Raw genomic sequence first — 24,038 nt, forward strand, 5'->3', positions numbered from 1 at the left:
CAGTCTGCTGAGGGGCAGAGGCCAAGTGTTCCCCCCAGTCTTGTAGTGGCACTACTCCCGCCCCCACGATGCACAGAGCTCTTGTAGGCAGGGCCCCCCAAGTCCCTCACTCTCACTTATCACCACCTGGTGCAGCCTGCAGGGAGACTGGGTAGACTCGGCAGGAAAAGCGGCACCTGGGTCTGGTCTAGGGGTCCCGGGGGGACTGAGAGCAAGGCCTTCTCCCTGCCGCCTCCGGTGTGGGGCGGGGGCCGGGGACCACCCGATCCCTGGGCTGATCCGGACACGTAGCCCCGACTCCGACATTCGTCACACACAGCTCTGCATGGCCCCGCGGACCACAAAGCCACTGGGCGGGCCGTGCCCCGCGCCAGAACCGCCCACCTGAGGACCTCGTTGTAGATCTCGGCAGCGCTGACGGTGATGGTGTAGTCCCAGTCGGATGCCTTCTCCTGCACCTCGGAGAAGAGCAGCTGCAGGGCCCGCTGGTTGATGCCTGGGTTCTCAGGGGTCCCCTGGGGGCAGAAGCAGGGCCCCAGTGAGCCAGGCCTCTCCCCACCACAAGGGGGGGCCGTGCAGATGCCCATGTGGTGTCTATGGCGACCCCTCACGGGCCAGCCTCCCCGTCCGTGCCTAGTGGTCCGCCCCAAAACGCCCTCCACTAGCTGCAAGCAACTTCATCGCCTTGGGCCTCAGTTTCCCCACCTTTCCACGGCACTGCCCTGCCAAGACCAGCCTGAGACGTAAAGCAGAGGACTGGGTGAAGCACCCGGCGCGGCCCTGCACAAGGGGCCGCTGAGCACCAGGTGCACACCTGGTCCTGGGGGACCACCTGGGAGGGGGCACTGGGAACCTATGATCTCCATGCCACCGCCTAGAGGGTGGCTCACATCAGGGAAGCCACGAGCTGGGCTCTGTGGGTGGCAGAAGGGGGGCACAAGCAGAGGCATGTGTGCCCTGAGGCCGGATGGGCTGGCCGGCCCTTCTAGAAAGAAATCTGGAGTCTTCACCTGAGCGGTCACCTCCCCTTAAGTAGCCCACCCACGCCCCTTCCCGTCTGCTGCTCAGGCCTCCTTGCCAGGCCTCAGTACCCCTAGCATGCTCCAGTCTCGCGGCCTCAGCCCTGCTGTTCCTGGTCCCTGAATGCTCTTCCCCACACACCCCCATGGCTGGCTCCAATGCCGCCTCCTGGGGAGATGGCTTTATCTTCCCCACCAACACCTGATCTGATCCCTCCCTCACTGCTGATTCCTCATAGTCAGCTGTAAGTTTTCTCCCTGGCACCTGCCAGGACACAGCTCGATGTGCTGTGAGCACTGAAGCCTCCCCACTGGTGGGCTGGCTCCTGGGAGCAGACACTCTGTGGCCAAACTGCCCAGCGCCCAGAACGGCACCTGATATACATGGGCCTTGGCAGGCACTGCTGGAGATGTTCCTGGGCGTCACCCCAACTCTGAGCACCCAAGATAGGGTTAGGAGCCCCCCCAAACCCCTCGCTCCCCCATCTTGCTTGGCCTGGCCCCCACTAACCAGTCTTCACGAATCCCAGAACGAGGGCAACAGTGGGGCCCAGACTGGAAGGAAAGAGCCATGATGACAGCCTGTCACCTAAAGGTGCCTGTCTAGCCTTCTCACCCCCCTCCTCAGACACTGGGACACCTGTCCTCACCCCTTCCCAGAGAACCACACAGCACCCTCTCAAGAGCCAGGCACATGCTAACAAACCAAAGAAACCCCCAAGGGCCGCCTTCCATTTTTACCTCTGGTTGAGATTCTTCCTCCCCTCAAAGCTCCCATCTCCCACTGCCCTTCCCGGAGGGGGCTTGGCCCCAGCAGCAGAGACTGCCCTCCTCCATCCCCATACCCCAGGGCCCAGCATAGGGCAGCCATACGGCAGGAGCCCAATAAATGCACATGGGTGAAACAAAGGTCCATCCGGGGAGATGCAGAGGCGGTCTGCCCTGGGCTCTAACCTCAGGCAGAGACCCCTCTGGTGCCAGAGCTTGTGGGCATTACACCTGCCCCTCCAGAACCACAGGGGTCCATCCCAAGTCCACCTGAGCAAGGTGCCTCTCTCTTCAGGCCTGGTGCCCCAGGCTAACACAGATAACCACCAGCTCTGCTCCTGTACCAAACAAAACCCGCAGACACAAGGGCAGCGACGGGGTGGGGTCCTCACCGAGCCCCTGCCCCGCGCAACGGGTACCCACCTCCATCGTGTAGGTCTTGCCGGCACCTGTCTGGCCATAGGCAAAGATGCAGACGTTGAAGCCGTCAATACAGGAGGTGATCAGGGCTTGTACCTCCTGGAACACCTGGGGAGGTGACATGGGATGGAGATTGCAAGCCCCCCCTGGGTCACCCACCATTTCCAAGTCCAGCCACCTCCCCTGACCATTCTCTCCTTCAGTAACAGTACAACGCATATTGTTACTGGCGAGTGGCTCGCTGTGGAAGAATTTCTGACTAATAAGTCACTTACAATAGGCATCAGTCGAGCTGCCAAGACTGAAGGGAAGACAGGGCAGTGCCTGCTGCCCAGCCCTGGAGCTCAGGGGCCCCCACCTCTACTTCTCCGGCACCAAAGGAGTGCTCAGTGAGTTGAAGGCAGAGGGCAGCGTGTGCCCGACACCCAGAGCCTGCCTGTACACCAGCAGACAGGGCGGGGCAAAGGTAAAGGCCAGCACAGGGACAGAAGGACACAGGCAAGACAGGCCTGGCTGGTCAGCTGGGGCAGAGATGAGAAAAGAAGGATGCTGAGACCACATGGCTCTCACAGGCCAAGGGTTCCACAGTGGGGCCCAGGAGCAGCGGGGGAGTCCCTAGGCAGACCAACATAAGTGCACCCGGCTGGAGAAGCAACGCCCGCCAGGGTCCTGTGGCTGGGCGGGGCCACGTAGGTGCCACAGGCTGTGCATGAATCTCCCTCCCTGCAGAGGCTTCAATCTTAGCTTCCCACCCTCTTCTCTCCTCCAGTGGAGGGAGCAAGGCATCCCAGCGCCCCACGCCTCCCCATCGTGTCCTCCCCACTCTTATACTTCTTTCGGTCCATGCTCCCATCATCTCTCCCTGTATGTCCCCCCACCCTCCACTGCTCTGTCCCTTTCCCCACAGGGCCACACTCACGTCCTGCTGTGAGGCCCGCGGGGAGAAGACCTTGTCCAGCTCAAAGGACACAGGCTTTCCTTTGTGCAGTAGGTGGATGATGGAGTCATCGTCAGCATCGAAGGTCACAGCATTGGTCGCTTCGGGTCCTTCTCCGTCCTCTTTGGTGACTGGCCTGACACGAGCAATCACCCGGATATTCCCTGGATTGTGTGGGGGAGGAGAGAAGGGTACAGGCTGGGTCAAGATCAGACTGCCTCTACACTGGCATCCTCTGGTGTCCTGAGCAACCCAGCGGCTCAGGAACCTGCTGCCTTCTAAGCAAGGCCCCCCCAAGGAAAGGTAGCCCACAAAGCTGTGATCACTCACACTATCATGAATTCAAGTATCAGTACCCTTTCTTCCTGGGCAAGCCAGCTGAGAGTGGGAGCTTCACACTGGGGACAGGGAGGAAAGGTCAGTTGGGGGGCTCAAGCCCTGCGCCCAATCTGGGTGGGATACCAAATGGACGCTCTCTGTGTGTCTGGACTTCAGTTTCCTCTATACGATAGGGCTTGGGTTCCAGTAAGCCAAGAGACTTATTCTGTCATTCTAAAAGGACACCATGGATGCCAGGACAGGGCCTGGGAATCAGGCAGATAGAACCAGGCAACGAGGCAGCCCTGGGGTGTGTGGGCACATAGATCTGATCGCTTCAAGCCCTTCAGCGGGATCGCAGTGGAATGAAGAACAAACTCCCCACTACAGCCAGAATCTTCACCTTCACCTGTACACTCCACCTCACCATCCAGGTCCAAGGTCTGGCTGCACCTCCTCCGGGAAGCCCCCTGACACGCTCGACTGTCAGACACTAAGGGGCTCTGAGAGCCCCTCCCCAGCCCCGGTAACAGGGGCAGTGTTGAGGTTCTCTGGGTGATTAATGATCACTGCTGCCCCAGCTGAAGCGAGCACTGTGAGGCCAGCGACAGCATCTGTGTGGGCTCGCGGCCATGTCTCAGTGTCTGGAACAGCACCTGGCACACAGCAAGCACTCCCTAGACCTTTGTGTAGCAAACAGGTACCCTCAAGCTTGGCCAGGCCGTTGGTCAGAACAAGCGGCATACCAGCCACCCCCACCCAGTGCCTCAATAGCCCACCTGGCCCCTCGGGGCCCAGGGGTCACCTGCCATGGGCACTGGGGTGAGGGCTTCAGAGTTGGACGGATCCAAGTCCAGATCCAGGGCAGACCGTTTACTAGCCATGCGGGTTTGAGCAAGCTCCCCGACTTCTCTGGGTTTCCGGATCTACAGAGACGGAGCTACAGCAGCCCCTCGGTGGCAGGGCACAGCTCCAAGGAGTGGTGCTGGGCTGGGGGGAAGGGCAGCATCACCTCCGAGCCAGCTTGGGACCCCTGTGCCAGAGCCCCCCAGCACCCCTGGTGGTCACCTTTCAGCCGCACGAGCTCATTGTGGCACTTCTTGCGCAGCTGCAGCTCCCGGCGGTACTTGCGCAGGAGCTCCTGGTTGTTGCTGTTGACCTCCTCGATGGCTTGGCCGATCTGGTGGGGGGTGCGCAGCGCTGTCACGGGCTGGCTCCACCGACCTGGCTTACCACGCTGCCTGCCACCTCCCCACCGCCACCCAGCAGCTGCTCACTGCCTCCCGCCCTGGGCTGAGTACTTGATGTCTGCTGCCACAGGCCAACTCTTTCCAGTAGCCCCTGTGGGCATGTACTGCTGCCAGGCCCATTTTACAGAGGAATAAACTGAGTCTCAACGAGCCTTATTGCTCTGCTGATGAGCAAACAGCAGGACTCAGCCCTCACTTCACAGCACTAGCACTTGACTACAACAAGATTCAGCTGGACCCAAACTCCAGCTCCACCCTCAAGTAGCTGGGGGGACCTAAGGCAACCATCTCAGTCGTCGAGCCTCTTTTTTCTCCTCTGTAAACTGGGGAGAACACCATCTAATTCGCGGATCTGTAGGACTTGGTAGGTACGGACCTCCACGTTACACTTCACGAGGGAAAGGACCAAAATGCAGACCGCGCATGCAAATGTTGCCCTTCGTTGGGTAAAAAGGGAAGTGTGTACATGCACGCAAATACATCAACAGGCTTCATCGTGCTCAGAACGCTCGGGGGGTAAATTCTGACAGACATCCGCCTCTGGGGAGCAGGCCAGGGTGGCAGAGAGAGGCCCTTCCTTTCCTTCTGATGCTCTTCTGCATAGTTTGAACTTTCTACCACGTCCATGTATTATTGACATAATTTTTTTCACAGAAAGAGAACTATTTTCTATTCCCAAAATATATCAGTCTCTCTACCCTGCAGGACTGTTGTACAGATCCAAGGAGCTGACGGCTATAAAAGGCTTAGCACGTAGGAGGCACTTAAGAGACGCTGGCTATTCTCATACTGTACAAGTATAGCTTAAAAAAAATCAAAACTAACAGATGTAAGAATATGTGCAGCATGTTTGAGATATAAGAATACATGTAATATGTTTGGTTTAAAGCATCACAATAAGGCAAATACCCAAATACCTGCCCCTGACCAGTGTGTTTTTCAAACAGGGTCTGGGGGTGGCAGTGTGTGGGTGAGGCAGGGGGGCTACTGTCCGGGGGGCTTCACCGCATTTTGGAACGGAGCCCTGGGCTCCAGGGCCTCTCCCAGCCTCCCCCGTCCCCTCAGCCATGAGCTGCACTCACCTCGGCCTTGACACTCTTGAGAGCCTCCTGCAGGAGCAAGGGGAAGCCACGCACCTGCCGCTTGAGCCCATTGTAGTCGTTGGTGAGGGTCCGCAGCGCTGGCTGCAGCGTCAGCAGGTTGGTCCGGACACCTATGGGGACACAGAGGTAGAAGGTAGACAGGGGGAGGGACTACGGCACGGGGCAGGCCAGGGCCCGGCCAGCCGGCTCACCTGCCAGGTTCTCGTGCACAGCCTTCATCTCCACCTGGGCTCTGGCAAAGGCCTCCTCGATGGCCCGGTTCTTGTCCTCCTCCAGGGACTGCATCTCCTCCAGCATCTGCCCGTGTGCCCGCTCCAGCTCTGACTCGTACATGGCGATCTGATGGCCAAGACCAGAAGCTCAGTGTGTGTTGGGGGGGGAGAAGCTTAGGGGGGGGGGGAGGGAGAGGCAGAAAGAAGCCCCTCACCTACCCCACAGCCCACGTGAGCAAACACTGACCCCTACATGTACACATAGACACACACACAGACACATACACAGACACACACACACACACACACACACACACACACACACAGGAGAAGGGTAGATGGCCATCTCGCTCCTCGAAAGGTCTGGGAGCTCCGTGCAGCTACTTCCTTGCATTACCCCCGGCACCAGCCTGGGTCCTGGCACGTAACAGGTGCACAAGCTACAGGCCCCAGAAGGGCAGGGGAGAGCACTTGTTATACAGTAGTGACCAGGGTTCCTTTCTAAGAACGTGTGCGCCAGACCCTGTGTGAGGAACCTTTAATGATTATGTCCCTGAGCCCCACTGGGAGGGGAGTCCTGCGATCCCCTCATTTTACAGATGAGGAAACAGACACAAACAAAACTTGGCCTTGGTCACGCAGCCAGCAGGGAGAGAAGGGACCGGAACCCAGGCGCGTCGGACCCCGGAGCGCTGACCCGCCATACTGTGTTGAAGGCCCGCCTCTGGCTTTCCAGCCGGGCGTGCGCATGCTCTCTCCAGCCGGGCGTGCGCATGCTCTCCCACAGCTACGCGCGCCCCCGCAGCCCCCGCACCTGCGCCCGGAGCTGCGCGGTCAGCTGGTGCGAGCTCTGCAGCTGCTGCTCCATCTCCTTCAGCACCTGCCTCTGCATGGCCACCTGCTCCTGCAGGTGCTGGTTCCGGGCCTGGGACTCGCTGAGGGCCTGCTTGGTCTTGGACGACTCCACTTCCACGGTCTTGATGACATACTGTGAGGGGAAGGAGGGACGGGCGCGTGGCGGCGCGTAGGTGCCTCGACCTCACCCGGGGGCCCTGAGACGCAGCTGGCCTTGGGAAGGGACCTTCAGGGACATCCCGCCAAGAGCCCCCAGAAAAAAACTAGAGAGGCCTCGAGGTACTGGCTTCCCAGGATGCTGCAAGGGCCTCCTGGAATGCTCTCATCTAATTAGCCCACCAAGAGCCTGGCTGTGGCCCCAGCCTGGGCACAGGACAGACAAGAAGGGCAAAGATGAAGGTAGAACCTCGCGGTGCGTCACATCCATGCCTGGCACGCACGGGCACCTCAAGCCTCAGTCGCCAGATGCCCGCTACGCGCCTGGCCCTGGACAGCAAGAAGAGGAAGGGGCAAGACTAAGGGCAGACCTGCAATGATTCCTTCAACCACCTGCCCCTCCTCATTCACCAAGACGCTTAAGCCCCTCCTCCGGGAGGCCCCGCCCTGGGCGCGGCATGGAGAGGGCGCTCCCAAGGCCCTGCACGCGGCCACGGCTCACCTTGACTGGCGGCGACTGGGCCCGCAGGCTGGCGATGGTCTCGTGGCTGTCCCGGAGGCGCCGGCTCAGCCGCTCCTCCTCCTGCGCCTTCTCGGCCAGGCAGTCCTTGAGCCGCAGCTCGACCTCCGCCAGCCGGTCGGTCTTCTGCTGCACCTCCAGGTTCAGCTCCGAAAGCATGCCCTTGTTCTCCACCACCTCCAGCTGCAGCTGTGACAGCTTGTCCCGGAGCTGGGCGCTCTCCTGCAGGCAGGCGGTGGCGAGCGACGCCGGGACCCAGGGAAGGACAGACAAGCGGGCAGGGGTCACTGTGAGGAACTGGGTCACCGTTGGGGACTGAGCCGTCTGGGACCGGGTGGGGCCGGGGCCAGCCCGCTCACCTGGCTGTGCTCGCAGCCCGTGCAGGGGGCCACCGGCTTGGCCCGCAGCTCCTGCAGCTCTGCCTCGAAGCGCCGCATCTCCTGCCTCAGCCGTTCATTCTCCACCATCAGCAGGTCCCGGTGCTTCTCCAAGTCCGTGCCTCCCTGTAGACGGCCAGAGCACAGGGGACGCATGTGAGGTGGAGAGGGTTACCAGGGCAGGGGAGAGAGGAGTCAGGTGGGGAGAAGGAGAGGGAAAGAGAAAGGCGGGACAGGGAGGGAAGAGAGCAGGAGCTCCAGAGGGAAATGAGAAGACAGGAGGAAAGGGGAGCTGGAGGGACGGACTTCACCCCGCCCCATTCATTCTATTTTCCTGAGTGTGAAAGTAACAAGAAAGTCGTATTTATACACAGAGATCACACTCCTATTTTACATCAGCAAACGAGAATTAACCTCCCACCCTTTGGGGGTCACATGACCTCTGAAGACCTAGTGAGTGGAGACAAGTATTCAGGGAGCGTCTCCCAGGCAGGATGGCAGTCTGATGGGCACACGGGCAGCCCCGGCTTGGGCTGGACGTGAGGGCCCTGGAGAGATGGGGTCGCACATCCCATCTGGAAGGGTCAGTCTGCATGAGACCCGGCCAACCCCCGCCTCCCCCGCCCACCTTAGGATGGCAGTGTTGAGCCTCACCAGCTCTGATCGAAGGCGGCTCACTTCCTGGGCTTGGCTAATGAGCTTCTCCTTCAGGTTTTCCACCTGCCAGCACAAAGCCACAGTCACAGTCACGGTGAGCCTTGTTCCTCACCTCCAGCCCACACCCAGGCCTGATCTCTCAGCCCCAGCCCTCCCTGTGTTCAAGCATCAGGCCACACCTGGGACTCCAGGTGACACACACCTGCCCCATCCCAATAGCCTTCAGCACCCTCTCCCACTTCAAGACCCAGGTAGCCTGGGCTCTCAGGAAAGTCTGGGGAGCAAGCAAAGCAGAGGTGACCCGTGTACCACCAAGCCCACGCCAGAGGCAGCTCCCTGGGAGACTCAGAAGGCTGACCTCAGGACGCCTGCCTTGCATCGGCCCCTGCGTCTACTTAGGTATTTGTAATTATTTATATATATATATATATATATATATATATATATATATATATATATATATATATATATATATTCCTTAAAAAGGCTTCCAAATTGTATAAACTCTAGGCTCTACAAAACCTGGATCAATCAGTCCTTGCCCAAGTCCTAAATTTTTCCACTTCAAGTGGTTCCTGGTGAATCTGCCTGTGGAGACAGGTCTGTCAGTGACCAGGGCACATCTCAGACCTGTGTCCACCCCAGCTCCCAGCCTGTCTTGCTGGAGAGCCATGGCCAGCAGAGGCTATTAGAAAGAGGAGGGGTGCACGCTCTGTGAGGAGGCAAGGGTGGCCTGGCTCAGCCAGAGCCCAGGGCGGGTGCAAGCACGATGCCAGTTCCAAGAGTGCACATCCCAGGATGGCGACCCTCCCCTAGAGCTGTCCCCCCACTGGCCGTCCTCCTCGCAGGCCCCAAACCCTGGTTCTCTATCAGCCCACCTGCAGGAACCTCTCGGGAGATAACCGCAAATGCAGCCAATGACTTTGGCACCAGCATTCATTAGAGCATGTTTGGCGGTTTTCTTGCAGAACATTCTATGAGGACCATACCCTACCATACCTCACCTTGAGAAGGCTCAGTGAGAGTCAGACTCACTCGGCGGGGGCTTAGGAGAGGTGGGTTTTACACAAGCGGACCACGAAGCGCTAGGTTCTTATTACTAAGCGACAGGTGACAAAGTCCCCTGCCTGCAGGGGCCAGCCAGGGCCAGGTAAGGCAGGTGAGGGGCAGTGCAGGATTGGACACCTGCTATCCACCCCTAGGAGGCAGCCACAATGCACTCCCTGCAGGCCGCGGCCAGAGACATGCAGGCCCACGTCTCCAAACGTCTGACCTTTCAAGACAGGCCAAATGTTGGGATTTGGGGGTATGTCAAATCTCCCCACTTTACATGGCTGAGATGTCATCAACAGTGTGTGAGTAGCACGGGCAGCATGCAGACCAGGCCTGTGCCACCTCCGATGCCCCCTTTTGCTGAGACCCTGGTGGAAGGAGCACTCAGATCCCCCGGCCTTAGAGGGGAGTGAGGGACACCTCACAGAAGGCAGCCTTTCATTCCTTGGTGGTGAAATCGGGACTAGCGTGAATCCCCAGCATTAAGGGAATGGTTACGCAAGTTATGGCGTATGTACACGCAGACTAGTGCGTAGTCGTCACGGTTAGGGTTAGCAGAAGTTTTAAGTGACTTGGAGAAAGGCTCCCGAACATAGTTAAGTCAAAAGTCCGAAAACAAAATTGTGAATGTAACACCAAGAAGCAGAAGTCTCTGGACTGTAGAATTCTGCCAAATTGTTTATGCTTTTCAGTAACTTGTAAGCCTCAAAGAATACGTACTCCTCTCATACACACTCCCCCCATCCTGATATAGGTGGGTCTACCTCCTTTTGAAAGGTTGAGTCCCCCCACCCCCCCTTCCTTCCCTCAGAAAGCACCCCAGGAAGATCCACTTGCACTGAACAGGTGCCTCAGACAGGCTGCTTCCTCAGCACCGGGCTGGGTGTGCTGGGACCTCACCACCAGCACTCAGCCCCAGATGCAGCGAGAATGGGATTTTCCAAGTGCTTACTTGCGGGGTCAGGACGCCTGCCTGCCACCTGCCTGTAGCCCAGGCTCCTGCTCCTTTCTTGCATCACAATCAGAACTCTGGGCACTCCTAGGCTCTACCTGGAATTTCTGAGGGGTGCCCCAAAAGGAGGTGGCTACAAAATGGGGCAGGCTAGGGGTGAGGGTGAGGGGTTGAGGAAGAGGCTATAAAAGACTCCCTTTGTCAGAGATGTCAGACAGTCATCTCCTGGCTTGTCTCGGACAGCGGGGGACATGGCCCACCAACACAGCAGTGTGGCCTGTCAGGCACCAGTCACCGCCGTGGTGCATGGGGACCGTGCCCCGGCAGGCCAGCTGCATTTGGGGCTGAGAAGTCAGGATGTGTGCTGCTCAGGAGTGGGGCCACTGCCCTCTACCCAGAGGGGTCTATTTCAGGAGCAGTGAGAGCAGAGAGCGGGGTGCTGAGGGTGAACCGGACCAGCGAGGAAGGCCTTCCACAGGAGAGAGCCCCCAGAGGCATCCTGTCCACACCCACCCGGGCTCTGAGTCAGCGATCGTGCTGGCATCTATCCGCAAAGAGGGGAGGGACCTTCTCTATTACTCATCACAAGCCCCGACCCCGGCAGGTGACCAGCACGCAGTAGACACCCAATGAACACTGGAAGTGACAGCAGACAAGCGGCATGCACACTCCTGAGGGCAAAGAGCCAGGCCGAAGGGGAAGCAGGTCCCCGGCAGGCTGCTGTGATGGTGCCCAGGAGGGGATGATGTCAACCCCAGGGCTGACCAAGGGACCAGGCTAGATTTGTGCAGCGTCCCTTCCCAGGCCCAGGCTCCTTGTCAGCCGGAAAAACTGGGTCATGGGCCTGGTGCACAGGGCCTCAGTGGGAGCGGTGAGCCGGGGCCCATCTGACACAAACCCACATTTCCATCTCTCAGCAGAAGTGGGTCCGGTAGAGGGTGGGGCTGCCCTGCGCAGGTCTGTGTTCTCAGCTGTCTGCTCCCATCAGTGGAGACAACCTGCTGATTACCTCCCCACCTCCCACCGAGCCTGGCTCTTGATCACCAGCTGTCTGTCCTCTGAGGAAAAGAGGGCTCTCCCAGTGGCGAGACCAAGGTGTTGCTGAGCTGAAAAGGCAAGAGGTCCCGGGACCCAGAACACCCTGAGGAAACAGAGGCCAGAGGGGCGGCCCCCGCAAGCACCCCATCCCGTCACCAACACACTCCCCCTCTCAGGACATATGGCTACATGACTGACTGTGCCCATCTGGCCCCATCCACCCTGCCCTGCCCACTGCCAAGTTTTCACATTCAAGTCCTTCTGCGAGGGGCAGTCGGGCACAGGGGTTCTCAGGCCTGACTGCCCAGCTTTCTAATATAGACATCACCCTACTCGCTGGATAACCTTGGAAAAGTCTCAACTTCACCATGCCTCTTGCTTTCCTCATCAGGACAGTGAGGCTACCCCTACAAGGATGTCCTGGGCATTAAGTGAGATTAAATGAGATAACGTAAGTAAAGCGCTTAGGACAGACCCCAGCACACAGCGAGTTCTATTGTTAGAATAAAGGCCCGTGAGAGCAGAGATATCTGTCTGTCGTGTGGGTGCCGAATTCCCAGTGCCTAGGACAGTGCCTGACACATAGCAGGTGCTCTGTAAACACATGTAGGAAGAATGAGTGCACAAGGGGCCGGGTAGAGCAGGGTCTGTGAGTGAGGCTGTCAGGCAGGGTGGGGCCAGGAGGGGTGCTAGAGGCTGGGGCACCACTGGGCACCAGCAGGAGGACACTCACTTCTGCCAAAGGAAGGAGCTGCTACAAGGCTCCAGGCATGTGGGTGCCACGTGGGACTGTCGGGCCAGAGGTGCCACGTCTTCCAAAATATTCTGACAAAATAGGAATTCCAGATCTTTATGTGAACTTATCTAAGGTTTAAAAATAGGCACTGGCTCTGGAAAACAGTGTGGAGGTTCCTCAAAAAATTAAAACTAGAATTACCCTACGACCCAGCAATAGCATTACTAGGAATTTATCCAAAGGATACAGGAGTGCTGATTCCTAGGGGCCCATGTACTCCAATGTTTACAGCAGCACCATCAACAATAGCCAAAGTATGGGAAGGGCCCAAATGTCCATCAACCAATAAATAGATAAAAAAAGATGTGGGGTGTGTGTGTGTGTATACACACACAATGGAATACTACTTGGCAACAAGAAAGAATGAAATCCTGCCATTTGCAACAACGTGGATGGAACTAGAGGGTATATGCTGAGTGAAACAAGTCAGTCAGAGAAAGATACATGTTTTCACTCATATGTGTAATTTGAGAAACTTAACAGAAGACCATGGGGGAAGGGAAGGGGAAAAAATAGTTTCAAACAGAGAGATAGGCAACATAAGAGACTCTTAAATACAGAGAACAAACTGAGGGTTGATAGGGGGGTGGGGGGGGTAGTGGGTGATGGGCATTGAGGAGGACACTTGTTGAGATGAGCAATGAGTGTTGTATGTAAGCGATGAATTATGGGAATCTACTCCCAAAGCCAAGGGCATACTGTATACACTGCACGTTAGCTAACTTGACAATAAATTATATTTTAAAAAATTAAATAAATAAAATAAAAAAAATTGGCAACGAATCTGATCAATAAAAAAGGAGGCCAATTAGAACTAATAAACTCAGCAAAGTCACAGGATACAAAATCATTACGTAAAAATCTGTTGTGCTTCTACACGATATCAATGGACAATCCAAAAAAGGAAATTTAGAGAACAATTCCATTTACAATTGCATCAGAAAGAATAAAATACTTAGGAATAAACTTAATCAAGAAGGCAAAAGATCTGTACATTGAAAACTATAAAATATTGCTCAATAAATTAAAGAAGGCACTGATAAATGAAAAGACATCCCAGGTTATGGATTGACATATTGCTAAGATATCAATACTACCCAAAGCGTCCTCCAGATTTAATGCAATCCACATCAAAATTCCAATGTAATTTTTTGCAGAAACAGAAAAATCCACCCTAAAATTCATATGAAATCTCAAAGAACCCCAAATAGCCAAAACATATTTGCAAAAGAAGAGAAAGTGGGAGGTCGCACACTTCCTGATTTCAAAAGTTACTACAAAGCTACAGCAATGAAAACAATAAAGTACTGGCATAAAGATCATACAGATCAACGGACTAGAATAGAGAACCCAGAAACAAACCCTCACATGTGTGGTCAAGTGATTTTTGACATGGGTGCCAAGACCATTCCAGGGGGAAAGGACAGTCTTTTCAACAAATAGTGCCAGGAAAACTGGACATCCACATGCAAAAGAATGAGATTGGACCCTTGCCTTACACCACAGACAAAATTAACTCAGAATAGATCAAAGACCTAAATGTGAAAACCAAAACTATAAACATAGGGGAAAACCTTCATGGCACTGGATTTGGCAGTGCTTTCTTAGATCGGACACCAACAGCACAGGCAACAAAAGACAAGATAGATAAATTGAGCTTCATCAAAATAAATAAAACCTTTTGTGTATCAAAAGATACCATCCACAGAGTAGAAAGGTGCTCTGTGGAATGGAAAAAACTATCTGTGAATCGTATACTGATAAGGGGTTAATATGCAGAATATAGAGAGAACCCCTACAACTCCATCCCAAAAACCCCAATTCAAGACAGGCAAAGGACTTGAATGGACATTTCTCCAAGGAAGATATACACATGGCCAATAAGCACATGAAAAGATGCTCAATATCACTAATCATTAGGGAAATGCAAATCAAAGCCACAATAAGATACCACTTCAACCCATTATGATGGCTATTAGTTAAAAAAAAAAATAACCCTCAGAAAATAACAAATACTGATGAAAATCTGGAGAAATTAGAACCTTTGTCCCACTGCTGGTGGGAATGTCAAACAGTGTACCTGCTGTGGAAAACAGTATGGTGGATTCCTCAAAAAATTTTAACTGGAACTACCATATGATCTAGCCATTCCACTTATGGGTATTTGCCCAAAAGGAATTAAAAGCAGGGTCTCAAAGAGATATTTGCACACCCATGTTCATAGCAGCATTATTCACAATAGGTACAATGTGGTAGCAAACCAAGTGTCCACTGATGAATGAAAGGATAAGCAAAGTGTGGTACATCCATACGATGGAATATTATTCTGCCTTAAAAACAGGAAATCCTGCCATTTGCAATAACATGGATGAACCTGGAAAGCATTATGCTAAGGGAAATGAGCCAGTCACCAAAAGACAAATACTGTGATCCCACTTATATTAAGTACCAGGAAGAGCTACATTCATAGAGACAGGAAGTAGAATGGTGGGTGCCAGGGGCTGGAGGAGGGGGGAGGGGGAAGTTAGTATTTAATGGGAACAGTTTCAGGTTTGCAACACGAATAACAATGTGAATATACTTAATACCAGTGAACTATACACTTAAAAACGGTTAAGATGGGAGGGGGAGCCAAGATGGCGGAACAGCATGGAAGTTTTTTGTGTGTCTTGCATCCATGAAATACAGCCAGACCAACGCTACACCATCCTGCACACCTAAAAAAATGATCTGAGGATTAACACAACAATCTGCACAACCTAAACCACAAAATTCAGCAGGTACCTGGCACAGAGAGGTGAACTTGGGGAGAGAGAAGCCGTGGAGGGCAGGGAGCCGCTTTTGCACACAGAGAGAGGATGGAGGCGGGGGAGGAGAATATGGGAAAAGCACCCTCCAAAAGCAGCTAAAGAGAAAGTAGAAAAGTGGAAACAGCCACAGGGACTGAACTAAGAGAGAAAAGAGAAAGAAGAGGGTTTAAATTCCATTAAGACTATAACAGGGGGAGCGTGGAGTCTGAAACTCCGCAGCTTGATACCTGGCGGTGCTCTGGTGGGAAGGGCGAGCCCCCAGGAGCAGAGTGGGGTCCGGGAGGTTCTCGGAACACACAGGGAAAAGCGGTTCCACTGCTGGAAGGACATTTGGTAGAGACTGTGAGGCCACCTGGTCCCAGCAGACCCCAGAGAACAACCACATCGCTGGTGCTGGAACAAGGTCATTATGGGTGAAGCCTGGTGTCAGATGTGTGTTGTGATTTTCCATAATCCCTGAAACACTGCTGCTACACTATCTCACAAACTTTTTCTGGGGAGGGCTGGCACCTGGCCACACTGTCTGGGCACCAGCAGCAGGCACGGTCCCGCAAACATTCCTGGGTGTGGCTGGCACCTGGCCATTGCTCAGTGAGACCCTCTGCAGAGGGAAGAAGCAGGTCAAAGCCGCAGTCCCTCAGAAGAAAGAGGACGAGAAAAACAGCCACATCTGAGACAAAACTCAGGAGAGGGGTGCTGCCTGGGGCTTGGTCACAGACTGTGAAAAAGCAGGATGGGGGGCGTGGAGGGAAGCTGAAGACAAAGTACAGGTGCACGATTGCTGATCTGGGAGAAGAGAGTTCCGATACTAGAGAATGGGTAGCTGGCTGACGCCATTTTCACCGCTCCCGCGCATGAGCATACGCACCTACAAGCGCCACCACAATCCACCCCAGTAAACTAAGCAGCGCCATCTAGTGAAGAACAGAGCCATTACACTAAGCCCCGCCCAACTGGGCCAACCTCGCTCTTCAGGAACACAAGTCTCTCCACCTGCTTAGTTTACGAACTATAAAGTGCTTCATAGTTTGACTTCTAGATGAAAATGAAGTAATTGCAGTGGCATTTCAGTCTGTTACCGGTCCATCTATTCAATTTTCTTTCTTTTTCTTTTTTCTCTTTTCCCTTTCTTTTTCTTGAATACAGAAAGAGAAAAAAATCATTTTTATTTTCAATTTTTATTAAAAATATTTTTCTTTCATTTTTTTCTACTATATTTTTTACTTTTGTGTAAATTTTTTCAAATTCTATTTTACTTCCATCATTTCATTTTAGTCTACTTCAGTGTATTCATTTTTTCAAATTTTCAAACAATTTCCTTTTTCCCCCCTTTTTTCTCTAACCTATCAAGACACTTTCAACACCCAGACCAAAACACACCTAGGAGCTAGCATCATTTATTTGATTTTGTGTGTGTTTAATTTTTTAATTTTAATATTTTTTTAATTTTAATTTTTTCTAACTCATTAATTCCTTTTCTCCCTTCAAAGTGACAAAATGAAGGAATTCACCCCAAAAGAAAGAGCAGGAAGAAACGACAGCCAAGGACTTAACCAACACAGATACAAACAAGATGTCTGAACCAGAATTTAGAATCACAATAATAAGAATACTAGCTAGAGTCAAAAATAGATTAGAATCCCTTTCTGTGGAGAGAAAAGAAGTAAAAGCTAGTCAGGATGAAATAAAAAATGCTATAACTGAGCTGCAATCTTGAATGGAGGCCACTGAGGCAAGGATGGATGAGACACAACAGAGAAGTACCAATACAGAGGACAAAATTATAGAGAATAATGAAGTAGAAAAAAAGAGGGAGATTAAAGCACGATTTAAGAATTAGAGAAATCAGTGACTCATTAAAAAGGAACAACATCAGAATCATAGGGTCCCAGAAGAGGAGGAGAGAGAAATAGGGGTTGAAGGGTTATGTGGATAAATCATAGCGGAAAACTTTCCTAACCGGGGGAAAGACACAGTCATCAAAATCCAGGAAGCACAGAGGACTCCCATTAGATTCAACAAAAGCCGACCATCAATCAACAAGGCATATCACAGTCAAATTCACAAAATACTCAAGCAAGGAAAGAATCATGAAAGCAGCAAGGGGAAAAAAGTCCTTAACCTACAACGGAAGACAGATCAGGTTTGCAGCAGACCTATCCACAGAAACTTGACAGGCCAGAAAAGAGTGGCAGGATATATTCAATGTGCTGAATCAGAAAAATATGCAGCCAAGAATTCTTTACCCAGCAAGGCTGTCATTCAAAATAGAGGAGAGTGAAAAAGTTTCCCAGACAAACAAAAATTAAAGGAGTTTGTGACCACTAAACCAGCCATGCAGGAAATTTTAAGGGGGACTCTCTGAGGGGAGAAAAGATGGAAAAAAAACAACAAATAAATAAAGACCAAAAGCAACAAAGACTAGAAAGGACCAGAGAACACCACCAGAAACTCCAACTTGACAAGGAACATAATGACAATAAATTCATATCTTCCAGTACTCACTCTAAACATCAATGGACTAAATGCTCCAATCAAAAGACATAGGGTAACAGAATGGATAAGAAAACAAGATCCATCTATATGCTGTTTACAAGAGACCCACTTTAGACCTAAAGACACCTTCAGATTGAAAGTAAGGGGATGGAGAACCATCTATCATGCTAATGGTCACCAAAAGAAAGGCAGAGTAGCCATACTTATATCAGACAATCTAGACTTTAAAATAAAGACTGTACCAAGAGATGCAGAAGGGCATTATATCATAATCAAGGGGTCTATCCACCAAGAAGACCCAACAATTGTAAACATTTATGTTCCAAATGTGGGATAGCCTAAATATATAAATCAATTAATCACAAACATAAAGAAACTCATTGATAGTAACACCATAATAGTAGGGGACTTCAACACCCCACTCATAGTAATGGACAGATCATCTAATCAAAAAATCAACAAGGAAACAATGGCTTTGAATGACACACTGGACCAGATGGACTTAACAGATATATTCAGAACATTTCATCCTAAAGCAGCAGAATATACATTCTTCTCCAGTGCCCATGGAACGTTCTCCAGAATAGACCACATACTAGGAAACAAAACAGCCCTCAACAAGTACAAAAAGATCGAGATATTTTCAGACCACAGCACTATGAAACTCAAAATCAACCACAAGAAAAAATTTGGAAAGGTAACAAATACTTGGAGACTAAAGAACATCCTATTAAAGAATGAATGGGCTAACCAAGAAGTTAAAGAGGAAATTAACAAGTTCATGGAAGCCAATGAAAATGATTATACCACAACCCAAAACCTCTGGGACGCAGGAAAGGCAATCATAAGAGGAAAGTATATAGCAATCCAGGCATTCCTAAAGAAGGAAGAAAGATCTCAGGTACACAACCTAACCTTACGCCTTAAAGAAGTGGAAAAAGAACAGCAAATAAAACCCTAAACCAGCAGAAAACAGGAAATAATAAAGATTAGAGCAGAAATTAATACTATCAAAACCAAAAAACAAATAGTAGAACAAATCAATGAAACCAGAAACTGGGTCTTTGAAAGAATTAACGAAATTGATAAACCACCAGCCAGTTTGATAAAAAAGAAAAAGGAAAGGACCCAAATAAATAAAATCAAGAATGAAAGAAGAGAGACCACAACCAACACAGCAGAAATAAAAACAATAATAAGAGAATATTATGAACAATTATACGCCAATAAAATGGGAAATCTGGAAGAAATGGACAAATTCCTAGAAACATATACACTACCAAAACTGAAACAGAAAGAAATAGAAAATTTGAACAGACCCATAACCAGTAAAGAAATCGAATTAGTAATCAACAATCTCCCAAAAAGCAAGAGTTCAACGTCAGATGGCTTTCCAGGGGAATTCTACCAAACATTTAAGGAAGAGTTAACACCTATTCTCTTGAAACTGTTCCAAAAAATAGAAATGGAAGGAAAACTTCCAAATCTTTCTATGAATCCAGCATTACTTTGATTCCAAAACCAGACAGAGACCCCACTAAAAAGGAGAACTATAGACCAATTTCCCTGATGAACATGGATGCAAAAACCCTCAACAAGATATTAGCCAACCAGATCCAACAATACATTAAAAAAATTATTCACAATGACCGACCAAGTGGGATTTATACCTGGGATGCAGGGCTGGTTCACTATCTGCAAAACAATCAACATGATTCATCACATCAATAAAAGAAAGGACAAGAACCACATGATCCTCTCAACTGATGCAGAGAAAGCATTTGACAAAATACAGCATCCTTTCTTGATATAAACCCTCAAGAAAGTAGGGAAAGAAGGATGATACTTCGAGATAGTAAAAGCCATATATGAAAAACCCAATGCTAATATCCTCCTCAATGGGGAAAAACTGAGAGCTTTCCCCCTAAGCTCAGGAAGAAGACAGGGATGTCCACTCTCGCCACTGTTATTCAACATAGTACTGGAAGTCTTAGCCTCTGCAATCAAACAACACAAAGAAATAAAAGGCATCCAAATCGACCAGGAGGAAGTCAAACTTTCACTCTTCACAGATGACATGATACTCTACGTGGAAAACCCAAAAGATTCCACCAAAAAACTTCTAGAATTGATTCATGAATTCAGCAAAGTTGCAGCATATAAAATCAATGCACAGAAATCGGTTGCATTCCTACACACCAATAATGAAGCAACAGAAAGAGTAATCAAGGAATCAATCCCATTTACAATTGAACCAAAACCCATAAAATACCTAGGAATAAATCTAACCAAAGAGGTGAAAAATCTACACACTGAAAACTATAGGAAGCTTATGAAAGAAACTGAAGAAGACACAAAAAAATGGAAAAAGATTCCCTGCTTCTGGATAGGAAGAACAAATATTGTTAAAAGGTCGATACTACCCAAAGCAATCTACATATTCAATGCAATCCCTATCAAAATGACACCAGCATTCTTCACAGAGCTAGAACAAACAATTCTAAAATTTGTATGGAACCAGAAAAGACCCCGAATAGCCAAAGCAATCTTGAAAAAGAAAACCAAAACAAGAGGCATCACCATCCCAGACTTCAAGCTATACTACAAAGCTGTAATCATCAAGACAGTATGGTACTGGCACAAGAACAGACACTCAGATCAATGGAACAGAATAGAGAACCCAGAAATGGACCCAGAAATGCATGGCCAACTAATCTTTGACAAAGCAGGAGAGAATATCCAATACAATAAAGACAGTCTCTTCAGCAAGTGGTGCTGGGAAAACGGGACAACGACATGCAAAAAAATAAACCTGGGCCACTTTCTTACACCATACACAAAAATAAACTCAAAATGGATGAGAGACCTAAATGTAAGACAGGAAGCCTTCAAAATCTTCGAGGAGAAAGCAGGCAAAAACCTCTTTCATCTTGGCTGCAGCAACTTCTTACTCAACACATCTCCGGAGGCAAGAGAAACAAAAGCAAAAATGAACTACTGGGACCTCATCAAAATAAAAAGCTTCCGGACAGTGAAGGAAACAATCAGCAAAACTAAAAGGCAACTGACAGAATGGGAGAAGATATTTGCAAACGACATATCAGATAAAGGGTTAGTATCCAAAATCTATAACTTATCAAACTCAACACCCAAAAAACAAATAATCCAGTGAAGAAATGGGCAAAAGACATGAATAGACACTTCTCCAAAGCAGACATCCAGATGGCCAACTGACATATGAAAAAATGCTCAATATCACTCATCATCAGGGAAATACAAATGAAAACCACAATGAGATACCACCTCACGTATGTCAGAATGGCTAACATTAACAACTCAGGCAACAACAGATGTTGGCAAGGATGCAGAGAAAGAGGATGTCTTTTGCATTGTTGGTGGGAAGGCAACTTGGTGCAGCCACTCTGGAAAACAGTATAGAGGTTCCTCAAAAAATTAAAAATAGAACTACCCTATGACCCAGCAATTGCACTACTAGATATTTATCCAAGGGATACAGGTATGCTTTTCCAAAGGGACACATGCACCCCAATGTTTATATCAGCACTGTCAACAATAGCCAAAATATGTAAAGAGCCCAAATGTCCATAGGCAATCAAAAAGAATGAAATCTTGCCATTTGCAACTACATGGATGGAACTAGAAGGTATTATGTTAATTGAAATTAGTCAGAGAAAGATAAATATCATATGACTTCACTCATGAGGACTTTAATACACAGAACAGACGAACACAAGTGAAGGGAAGCAAATATAATATAAAAACAGGGAGGGGGACAAAACATAAGAGACTCTTAAAAGTGGAGAACAAACAGAGGGTTACTGGAGGGGGTGTGGGATGGGGGATGGGCTAAATGGGTAAGGAGCATTAAGGAATCTGCTCCTAAAGTCATTGTTGCACTATATGCTAACTAATTTGGACGTAAATTTAAAAAATAAAATTAAATAAATAAATGGTTAAAGTGATAAACTTTCTGTTGTGCATATTCTACCACAATTTTTTAATGGTTAAAAAGAAAAAAAGGCAAACAAATCAGACATACTTGAAGGCTAGATCTAGTCTACCAGCCTGTGGTCTCTGAGCAGTTTTTTAAGCTTCTATCTGGAGGTTCAGGGGCAATAAGGTGGGGGTGTGTGTGTGGCCAGTCTGGGAAGTGTAACACTGGCAGGGCCTTGGGAGTGTGGAGGCCACTGCTCCAGGCACATCCACAAAAGGGGAGGGGAGCTATAGCATGTGGCCCGGGGCTATAGTTGCCAACATCAGGAAGGGTCATCCAGACCAGCCGCGGTCTCTCTCCTGTTGCCAGACCAAGACCAGTGGCCTCTGTGGCTTGGGTCCTCCTGAGCACCGAGGACCTGGGCCCGTGTGCTCCCCACAAGGAGCACGGTGGGCTCCTGGTAAATACAGCTATCACCATCTGACACTTATCAGTGCATAAGCCTCAAAAGACTCCCACCGCCCCCACAAGCCCAGGTTCCAACAGTGATAATGGCAGCCCCATTTCCTGAGTCAGCTTTGCCAGCATGGCACAGGACTTCCTGAGATCACCACTTCGAATCCCCAATTCTATGAGGTAGACACTATTATCATCCCCACTTTATAGGAAGAGAAATTGAGATTCCAAGAGATTAAGCCTTAGTTAAGGTGGCTTTTTATATGCCCTTTTGGTCCCAAGATTATGGCCACAGGGATATCAGGGTCACCAAGGATAACTTGGAGGTTGCCAAGGACTTGGTTTAAAGTGTTTTCAAGTCTGACCAAGAACTCTGACATGGTTCAGAGTGGGGTGGGGTGAGGTGAAAGCCTTAGTTAAGCAGCTTGCTCAAGGTCACCTGACCACTAAGTGGTGGACCTAGGATTAAACTTGGGTCTGAGTGACCACCCCCACTACAGGGCCCTCCAACTCAACTACTAGGCTACCGTGCCTTTCAGGAAGAGCCACACCCAGAAGGCAAGTCTGGAAAAGGTTGGGAATAAGGCACCATGACATGAGGCAGAGTGTCCCCCACGGATGGGCTTTTCTTCTTAGAGGAGGAGGAAGGTCAATCTGTGTCAAACCACAGTGAGGCAGACAGAAGACCAGAGCACGCGGAAGTGATACCTCACGAGGCATTAGCACTTTACAGTGTATCACCCATTTTTCTGTCGTCTCACAATTGATCTGTCCAATAACCATGAAGCAACATGGATTAGTCCCAGTTTAGAGAATGGTAAACGAAGGCTCGGAGAGGAAGTCACTTCCTACCGCCGCACAGCTAGCGAGTGGCACAGCCAGGACTAGAACCCTGTTTGTGTGGTTCCAAATCCAAAACTCTTCCCAGTAAAGATGGCGGCGCTGGCAGCAACAACCACAATACTGGATCATCTCATCAGGTGCTTTTATGTCCACTTGACAGATGAGGAAACTGAGGTGCAGAGTGGTAATTAACCAGCCCAAGGTCCCACAGCTGAAACTGAGTAGTGTCCAAAGTCAGGATTTGAACCCGGTTCCCGGCCCATGTGGTTGAACATAGCTCCACAGAATCGGACCCTCCGAAGAGTAGCTCAGGGACCTGGAATTTCAGGTGCACCCCCTGAAGTTTTCAGAAAAGAGCTGGCAGTCAGGAAGTTCAAGGATAAAGCCTGAGCAAAGACGGAGAACCATTCTGAATTCTCTCAATCATCCAGAGGGGCCGGGGATGGGAGAGGACAGGGGCTGGGGATATCTGCAGACCTGGGGGCACAAAGACAACCAAAAGGCCAAGATCCTTCACCTTCAACTTCCCCTCTAAAAAGTAAGCCAACTTTGCTAATGAAAGGGAAAAAATGTTTTGTTTTTTTTTTAATTCATTTAAAGTCACAAAAGGCCACACATGGTTATGATTTCATTTACATGAAATGTTCAGGAAAGGCAAGTCCACACAAACAGAAAGCAGATCTGCAGTTGCCAGGGATTGTGGGGGGAGGGGGAAAGGAGGGTGACTAGGCTTTTTTAGGGTGATGAAAATGTTCTGACATTGGATGATGGTGATGGTGGTATCACCATCTCAATATACTTAATATATTTAAATTGTACATCTTAAAGGGGTGAATTGTATGGTATGTGAGTTATATTTCAGTAAATCTCTTTTAAAAAAAAACAAACTTATTTCAAAAATTAATTGCCTGGACAGTCTATCTTGGAGAAGATCAGGGAAGGAAGAGCTGCAGATAAGCTCTTGCCACGGGCCAGGCATGCCCTGTGGGGTGGGCCCTGGACGAGCCCCTAGTCCCACAGGGCTACCCAAGCTTTGGTTCTGCCGCT

At 50.1% G+C, this 24,038-nt stretch overlaps 1 protein-coding gene across 7 annotated transcripts in view; it reads right to left on the minus strand.

Annotated features, from left to right (window-relative positions):
- The window catches only part of KIFC3 (kinesin family member C3), a 43,125-nt gene that overhangs the window by 3,287 nt on the left and 15,800 nt on the right, over nt 1–24,038 (minus strand). For 4 of the 7 annotated variants that reach the window (XM_042968576.1, XM_042968574.1, XM_042968572.1 and 1 more), the window contains 10 exons: nt 8,590–8,655; nt 7,918–8,061; nt 7,541–7,780; nt 6,842–7,015; nt 6,007–6,154; nt 5,795–5,925; nt 4,531–4,642; nt 3,127–3,308; nt 2,211–2,315; nt 385–515 (listed from right to left, as the gene is read on the minus strand). In XM_042968576.1, coding sequence (XP_042824510.1) covers nt 385–515; nt 2,211–2,315; nt 3,127–3,308; nt 4,531–4,642; nt 5,795–5,925; nt 6,007–6,154; nt 6,842–7,015; nt 7,541–7,780; nt 7,918–8,061; nt 8,590–8,655 — 1,433 coding nt within the window. Of the gene's footprint in view, nt 1–384; nt 516–2,210; nt 2,316–3,126; nt 3,309–4,530; nt 4,643–5,794; nt 5,926–6,006; nt 6,155–6,841; nt 7,016–7,540; nt 7,781–7,917; nt 8,062–8,589; nt 8,656–9,596; nt 9,948–10,482; nt 10,505–10,597; nt 10,629–24,038 lie in introns of those variants that run through there. The other 3 variants (XM_042968577.1, XM_042968578.1, XM_042968575.1) reach the window with 3 other exon arrangements.

The sequence above is a fragment of the Panthera tigris genome, chromosome E2 (genome assembly GCF_018350195.1).
Source record: "Panthera tigris isolate Pti1 chromosome E2, P.tigris_Pti1_mat1.1, whole genome shotgun sequence".
Lineage (NCBI taxonomy): Eukaryota > Metazoa > Chordata > Mammalia > Carnivora > Felidae > Panthera > Panthera tigris.